The sequence below is a fragment of the Rhodamnia argentea genome, chromosome 7 (assembly GCF_020921035.1).
Source record: "Rhodamnia argentea isolate NSW1041297 chromosome 7, ASM2092103v1, whole genome shotgun sequence".
Classification (NCBI taxonomy): Eukaryota; Viridiplantae; Streptophyta; class Magnoliopsida; order Myrtales; family Myrtaceae; genus Rhodamnia; species Rhodamnia argentea.
In genome coordinates this window covers 20,800,250-20,808,413 of record NC_063156.1, presented here as the reverse complement: position 1 = coordinate 20,808,413, position 8,164 = coordinate 20,800,250, and the positions used below count along the sequence as shown (strand labels likewise).

The following is an 8,164-nucleotide window of genomic DNA, read 5'->3' as shown; positions in this document are numbered from 1 at the left end:
TTTAAATTGTTCGGTATGATCCCTAGATTTTTAGAACATGTACAAATTAGTCCACGAACTATATGAAAATATTCAATATTGTCTACGAACTTGAATTAATAAAATGACCACATTGAATATTTTCATATAACATGTACAAAAAATTTAAAAATCACGTTGAAGAAATTACAAATGTGAGGATCACATGAAACTGTATGAAGGGGGGGGATTAAGCTTTGATACAGCAAAAGATAAATAGAAAGGAAAATTAGAGCTTGGAATTTTCTGAGGGGTTGATAAATGATAGTAATTGCCAATTGCCATCATCGGGGTGGTATGGTGTCAGGCGGCAGGAGACCACCTGGATTCCACTCAACACCAGTCATAATCCACCACTCACGGCTTCATTTATCACCCAATGCACGAACGTATTTAGACGTGCATTGAGAGGCACGCGACCGCCCCCCCTCCCTCCCTCCCTCCCTCCCATCGCCATCCATCGATGCGGGGCTGGGGGAAGACAGAGAAAATTATCCGATCAGCCCCGAACTTTATCGTATCGGTGAAAAATTCAGTTTTGAATTTTTCAATTTTCTCAATTTGATCATGAGATTTTGTGTGAAATTTCAATTTAATCCTTGTAGTCAAATTTATTTAGGAATTACTGATGTGGCGGTTCGGTCATCATTGGCAGCCATACATGACACACAGACCAAGAATTTAAGGTGAAAATTAGTAAGATAGACTGCATTGAAATTTCGCGAAAAAGTTCGGGGACTGAATTGATAAAATTGAGAAGTTTATAATTGAATTAGCATCTGTATAATATGTTTATGACTGATCGGACGATTTCCCTTAGATGAAGGACATTCATAAAAAAAAAAAAAGAATCATCTTTGGGAATTTTTCAATCAATGGATGAGCTCAGCTCGGCTCGGCTCCACATGAGATCCACCTGTCCGACGGTGCAAGAGAGTTGGGCTCGGATATATTAGGATTGCTCTAATGCTCGATATTCGGAGTCCGAGACCCCTACTATTGTAGGGAAACATATCAACCAAAAACACCTTAAATGAGAGGCACCGGCACATTATTCTCGCCACATCTAATCATAGGTCCGGCGGTTTACGCGTACACGGCTCTCACCAGAGTCGCTTGAAGCTTGAGGCGAGTATACCGACGAAAGATATGTAGACCTGAAACATCGAACCTAAATTGAGCGGGTACACTATGCACACAAGACTAATTCGGGCCGGCTTTCTCTACACTCATGCATTTTGAAGAAAACGAACTTGATTTATTTTCTTGAAATTGAATCCTTTTGTTTTTCGGATTTCGGTTGAAGATTAGAAAAATCGTCAAAATTCCGTCGTGCTCCCGTGCGTTGAAGTTGTTTAATTAGACATTTTCACCTTACTTAAGGGAGATTATAGGTTCCTTCTATTACTTAGCAATGTTGTTCTTTTAAATTATGGTGTGGCCAATCCGAATGCCGGATTATAGGGCCGGCGATGTAGCAACGTGTTCCATCCCCGACACGCCAAAAATTCGTGTCGGGTTGCGATTGGCTCACGGCGCACACACTAATGGACGTGAGGCATGTCCTTTTAGGTGTTTTTATGTAACAGCTCATTCGTGTGCACGGTCGGTGCTGTGTTGTATCGAAAATTAAGAGAGTGCATAGATGTACCACACCAATTACCACCGTTCTTTGGAACGGCGAATTAACGAATGATATATTAAAAATGAGGAACTTGCCCGTTACGATATTAATATCATAAGGTCGAGATAAAATTGAAAAGACAATTGTTATGAAGAGGTCGTAATGTTTTTGTAGTGATCATTTCAATATTTTCTCATTTTTTTCTGTAGTTACTGCACGAGTGTAAAATTGTAACTTTGTTTCATGCTATTCAAGGGCGAAAAAGTGATTGGACTTGAAAAAAAAAAAAAACAAAGAAGAGTTACAATTTGTTGCCCTTGAAAAATCACTTGCTAGGCATGGCAGACGGGGAAAAAGATGGGAGGAGGATCGACGGCTAATAGTAATACGAAAGTTTGCGAAGCTCCCGTATAGCGGTAGAAAAAGTTAAAAGCATCATCCCGCTTAATCCCCTTTCTTTCAAAATTCAAGGAAATATGTGGAAGCCCTAAAATTTATTACGAAAATATAATTTAATCTTAACATTTTAAAAAAATACAGTGAAATCCTAAAACTTATCGAAAAAGCACAATCAAATCCTAAAATTTTTAAAAGTGCTAAACTTGTTAAATTGATCTAATCAAAGTCATTCCATTAATTATTATTTTTGAAAGTTTTAGGACTAAATCGAAATTTTGTAATAAATTTTAGGAATTGATTGTACTTTTTAAAAAATTTAAAATTTGATTGTACTTTTTTGATAAATTTTAGGATTCGATTATACTTTTTAACAGTTTTAATGCTCAATTATATAAACTTGATAAGTTTAAAGATTTTGAGTACCCTTGTCCCAAAATTTCATAAAAGAAGTAGGAAAGGAGAAAAACCTATATTATTATTTTTTTTGTCGAAGAAAAACCTATTTTAAGATTATATTTTTTATGTAAGGGGACGACCAAAGTCCAAAGCAAATGTTGTTCGAGCCACGGTCGAGGGCGGCGAGCCACTTGGGGCGAGTTGCTTCACTCATGGGTCATCGCGCACACAAAAAAAAATAAATAAATAAATAAAGCGAAAAAATCGAAATTCCGAAATTCGAAAAAGAGTTCACAGACCGCAGAGGCTCACATGCATATTCTCCAACTCCCCATTTTGTACCCTCCTCCTCCTCCTCTTACCTGGCCTCAACTGTATCGTGGCGACGTGGGTCCCGCCACTCTCCCACTACCACCCCGGCGCGTGCCTCCCACTCCCCCTCCCTCCCGCCGCGTGAGCCTGTCCCCTCGGTCCTCGCGGTCTGTCCCCCTGCTTTTTATAAAACCAAGCTCCCTTCCCTCTCCCTCACTCAGAAGAATGAACGGAACACCTCTCTGTCTTCCCCCCACCCCTCGAGAAACCCAAAAAAAAAAAAAAAAAAATTGTTCTTCTTCTTCTTCTTCAAACGCCTCTCTCTCCCTCGCTCCCGGCCCACACGTCTCTGCTTTTCTTAAAAGCGGCAGTTTTCTCTCTCTAGCTGGGGCCCCTGGGTCTGCAAATACCCAGCAGAAATCGAACTGGGTCTCTCTGTGATTTCTTTAGCAACCGGCGCTCTCTCTCTCTCTCTCTCTCTCTCCCTTCCTCTTCAAACGCTTCCCACCCCCATTTCCCAAGCACTCCGATACTTTCTTGCTTGCTTTTCTTTCTTTGGCGCTCGAAGATGGCCATGCTCGATGCTCTGAACGACGGCCAGTTCTGGCTCCCTCCCCAGTTCCTAGCCGACGGCGACGACGACTTCCTAGCGGCCGCTGCGGCGAAGAAGGGCCTCGACCCGGGCTCCAACCCGTGCTGCCGCTTCGGGCCCTGCGGAGGGTACTCGGGCCTCGGCTCTCCGGTTGAGTCGGTGTTCGGCTCCACGGAGACCGAGAGCGACGAGGAGGACTTCGTCATCGCCGACCTCACCCGGATAATGGCCGGCTCGGCTCTCGGCGGGGAGGGTCTCAAGAAGCCCAACTTCTCTGATTTTGCTCCTGCTTACTCCAAGGTATTGTCCAAACAAAACGGGTTGTCCAGTTCTGCCCCACTTAGCGCCTTTGTGATTTTCTCGTAATTTTCAAATGTTATGAAGTTTCATCGTCTCTATTCCCTTTTTCCCTCCCTTCAGGGACGGTGTCTGTCTGTTTCGCCGCAATCGACGCTGTGCGGTTGTTGTCAATCTCCTCTGCCATTCCAGGCCTCTTCTCCTCCGGGCGGCTGGGATCTGCTGCGCGAGGCCGCCGTGGAGGCTGCGAAGATGAGACTTCACAAGTTGCAGCAGCTTCACGAACTCGAGCACGGCACAAGTGTCCCGGGTCATTACTTTTACCCGAGGAAAATCGCTGCGATCCCCGTCCCTCCGGCGAAGAACCCTAACTCGAACGTCAATTTGTACCCACACCAGTCGCTTTCCTACCAGCAGATGCTGTTTGATCAGGTTCGCATGGAAACGCGCACGCACTTGAGGCTCGCTGCGAAAAGACAAAGTTGAAATGCTGTGTCTGAGCTTCGGATATTTCGTTTTCGTTTTTGTTTTTGTGCTGCAGCAGATGAAACAGCAGCAGCAGCAGCGAGATTCTGGGGCTTGGGGATCGCAACCGAAGGCGACGCAACAGCAGCAGCGAATGGCGGTACATCAAGTGGCGAGAGACGATGACGCTGTTGTCTGTACCCGGAACGGTGGTGGCCGGACCACTCTGGGCATGTCCCCATCTGCATGGCCTTCGCTCCAGCAGTCTCAGCGGCAGCCGCAGCAGAGCGGCCTCCTCCAACACCACCAACTCCAGAACGGCACCGGCATGCGGGCGGCGTTCCTGGGCGCTCCTCCGGCAGCCGCAAAGAGGGAGTCCGCCGGCACGGGCGTGTTCTTGCCCCGCAGAGCTGGGTCTCAGCCCGAACCGCGCAAGAAGCACGGTCAGTAGCGTCTCGTCCCATTCTCGGTCTCAAGTTGGAAGCGTAACGTTTCAGGGTGTGTTTTCCTTGGGTGGGGTGTGCGACATCATCCACTCAAAATAAGGGTTGCTTTTTGACTGGGGATTCTTAATTTCGGTACCAGTGGGTCGGTGAATTGCAGTAGATGTTCATTTATTGCAAAACATTTATTGACCCATGATCTGTTTTTTTTTTTTCCCTTGTTTCTGGGCATTTCAAGAGTGGATTTAGGTGTACAGTGTTTGCGTACACGGCTCTCACCATCTGTTTTTTTCTCTGGCGGTTCAGCTTGTCCGACGGTGTTAGTCCCGGCCAAAGTGGTTCAAGCTCTCAACATGAACCTGAGCTCTCGGCACTCTCAGCACTCTCAGCCTGGGCTCCGGACCCGTCGTCTCGCTCCCGAAGCTGGTTAGTTCTCTCTTTTTTTCTTTTTCATTTTCATTTTTGTCCCTCTTCGACCCCTTTCTATGCGATTGAAGAACGTCGTGCGGTTTAAAGTCGCGGAGATTTGAAGCGGTACATGGTCTCGCTTGTGCGGTTTTGTCTTTTTGTAGTAGATGATGGCGTTTGGAAGTTCCCGGCGAGCGGACCCTGCGCACAGCCGCGGCGGAACCTCCGCGCGCAGCCGGCGATGGGCCATGAAGCCCGGCTACCTCAGGAGTGGACGTATTGATACGATGCTCGCTCACTATCACCGTGGCTTCATACTAGGTGGTGTTTTTTTTTTTTTTCCCCTAGGGGGAGGAAGTTGCTTTAGAATGAAGAAGTTAGTATTAGGAGGAAGAAGAAGAAGATGGAAGGGGAAAATTAGGGTTTTTTTTTTTTTTTTAACCTTGGGGGGTTTAAATTTAGGTCTTAGGATGGAATAAATGAATGTTACTGCAAATTGAAAATTGAAGGAGGAGGAAAAAGATGGAATGGGACATGTTTTCCTTTTGTTTTCTTTTTGGGGAGGGGGGTGGTTTCAGGGGGAAGCGTGAAGGAGAAGGACCGCGGTCGATGAGGGGAAGTTTTTGCCTTTTCGGTCTCTCTCATGTTTTCTTTTTTCCCTTCTTGTTTTTTTTTTTTTTGGGTGGGGGGGTAATAACGTCATTTTGGAAATGTAAAAGGATTGGGGGGTGTGGGTCCCCATGGTTTTGTGAAGGTGGGGGAGGTCTGCCGCTCGCACAGGCCCTTTCTTTTCTGCGATCGTGCAATATGATGTGATACGATATTGGAATAGTAATATGGAATGTGAATTTGCGGAAAATGGGTATTTGTTACGCGATTGATTTTGATTTTTACCATTATGTCCTCCCTCTGCATCGGCGTGGGAGGGAGGGGCGTGGGTTATTATTTTAGCTGTGTGGGAGATGTTCGTGTGTTGGGCCGGTCATCGCTGTAAAGCGACGAAAAGAGCAGAAAAGCTCTCGGAGAATGGAAAAAATTGGGGGAACACGCTCTTTTGTTGAACGTGGTGTCCTTTCCTTTTTTTTGTGTATTCCATTTTGTATCAGGTGTCAATTTTTTAAGCCTCTTGTACTTTCTTTGCGCTCAAAAAATAAAAAATAAAAAAATTGGAATGTCGCGGGAGTTTTTATCTAATTTTTGGTAAAATTTAACGGAAATAGTAAATTTGTCGCATGTATATCTAGTAAAAAAATAATTTATAGTAAATTTGGCATGAATGCATCGGTTTCGAGATTTTTGTGGTAAAAAAAATTAATTTGAGGTAAATTTATCATATGTGTATAAGTTTGGAGTTTTTCGTTGTATTAATTTTTTTTTATAAATTGATTATTTTGAGCTATCATTTTTTAAAAAAATTAATTGTTGTAGAATACTATTTGAAAGTACATAAATCTTATCTTGTTTCTCAATGATTGCCGTCTACTTTTAAGTAGCATCGATACGACATGCCGATGCTTTATTTCTAAAAAAAAAGTAGATAATTTTGACAAGTTGAGATATGTTTAATAGATTATGATAGAGGAGGCTTTTAGAATATTAGGTTTTTGATAGATTTACATTTTAACTCCTAAAATATTGAATTTTTTTAAAATTGACCATTAAGAGTGTTGGGATGCTAGGCTTGTGTGTAAATCACTTATCCGGAGCGTTGATCATGTATCGGACGCGTGTTGGATGCGTGTGGGTATCGGACGAGTTCGATACCAACACGAAGGCCCTTATAAATTGTCAGTGCTTCCTAACTTTCACTTACTATTTTAACTTATTCAAAATTGGTGCAGTTTGGTATTTGCGGTAAAAGAAAGTTTTAAGTTGACGTCGACGAAGTTTCCGTCTTTCTTGAGATGATACCATGCCATGATTGCTGAGCCAACGCGGCCGCCACTAGGAACCATGCACCATCAAATACGTGAAAGTCCAAAAAATTAATTTGCGAAAAATTCTTTTGCTCAAACAAACACAATATATGTTTCCTTTGGAATTGGAAATTGAAAACACATCTTAAGTGTTGGAATAAAAAGAAATAGAGGAGAAATTCTGTCTTTTAAAAAAGTAGGATAACTCCTTGCTACATTATAAATTGCAAACTTTCTCCGTCGAGTTACTTGATAAGTGTGAGAGAATTATTAAAAAAGTTATAGACCTATTGCAATTATATTAATTCAGTTCAATTTTTTTTTTTTCATTTGAGTCATAAACATCTGCTAAGTTAGTCTATCCGGCCAATTTTGGCTAGAAATTATCGATGTGACACCGACGTGACAATTGTTACTAGTTTTAGTACTTTTGAATATTCTTATTTTTTATTTTATTTTTTTTCCATTCGGTCACCAAGGTCGATTGGCCAAAGGCGAGGGCCAGCAAGGTCGACCTTGCCGGCCTCTGGCGATTGGCTAGAGGAAGAAGAAAGAGCAGAAAAGAAGAAGGAAAGAATAATGCAACATATTAAAAAATATTAAAATATGATTAGAACTTCACACGTCGGCGCTGATAGCGTGACGTTAGCGATTTTCAGTCAAAATTAGCTAGATAGAGTGAATTGACACAAATGCAAAAAGTTTAGGACTGAATTGGCAAAAAAAAAAGGTAAATGACTGAATTGACATAATTGCAATATGTTGAAGACTTTTTTGATAACTTTCCCTACTAAGTGACAATGGGTAGCTCGCCGACGAATCCTTTATACTTTGAGAAATTGTTTGATATCTCAATGTCTTGTTTAAAGCAATGTGTCAAAGTCTTTACCATTCTCCATTTTCACGTTCTTATCATAGTGTTTCACATAAAAGTGTTGATCTTTTAAAATATGAATGCATCGATGAGTAAATCGACAAAAATTGTGAAGGATCTTTAGTTGAATTTAGTAAGGAAAGTAGATGACAAGAAATTTGAAGGTAGGAACATGAAGACCGAAGGCAATTATGGTTAGTCATGTAAATTACATAAAATTAAAGATCAAGATAAATTTGCAAAGAACGTCCAGTGATGAGAGTGTTTTACAAAGAGTAAGATAGAGCTATTTACGACTCACAATTGATTGTTACAAAATGATTATTGAATTTAAAAAGGTAACTTCATAATCCTATTTTCAGAATAAGTAACTTCCTAATCTTATCAATGGTTACAAGAAGATACAATAACACTTATCAA

General features: G+C 42.0%; 1 protein-coding gene across 4 annotated transcripts; it reads left to right on the top strand.

Annotated features, from left to right (window-relative positions):
* Positions 1 to 3,024: 3,024 nt before the first annotated feature.
* LOC115734647 lies at positions 3,025 to 5,813 on the top strand. Of its 4 annotated transcripts, none has more exons than XM_030665519.2 (5): positions 3,025 to 3,641; positions 3,762 to 4,070; positions 4,183 to 4,546; positions 4,853 to 4,972; positions 5,119 to 5,813. In XM_030665519.2, the coding sequence occupies exons 1-5, from the start codon at positions 3,318 to 3,320 to the stop codon at positions 5,235 to 5,237; spliced, it is 1,236 nt and encodes a 411-aa protein (XP_030521379.1). In that variant the 5' UTR covers positions 3,025 to 3,317; the 3' UTR covers positions 5,238 to 5,813. The 4 variants fall into 4 exon arrangements, with proteins under 4 accessions (XP_030521379.1, XP_030521380.1, XP_030521378.1 ...); XM_030665520.2 differs by having other exon boundaries at positions 4,180 to 4,546; positions 5,125 to 5,813; XM_030665518.2 differs by having other exon boundaries at positions 4,180 to 4,546; positions 5,122 to 5,813.
* Positions 5,814 to 8,164: the final 2,351 nt, after the last annotated feature.

What these genes read in the sequence shown, in the direction of transcription:
- LOC115734647 (XM_030665517.2), top strand. Translation starts at nt 3,318, where the DNA reads ATGGCCATGCTCGATGCTCTGAACGACGGCCAGTTCTGGCTCCCTCCC. An exon ending in AGCAGATGCTGTTTGATCAG is followed by an intron (nt 4,071 to 4,179) that starts GTTCGCATGGAA and finishes TTTGTGCTGCAG; the next exon opens with CAGATGAAACAGCAGCAGCA. An exon ending in TCGTCTCGCTCCCGAAGCTG is followed by an intron (nt 4,973 to 5,118) that starts GTTAGTTCTCTC and finishes GTCTTTTTGTAG; the next exon opens with TAGATGATGGCGTTTGGAAG.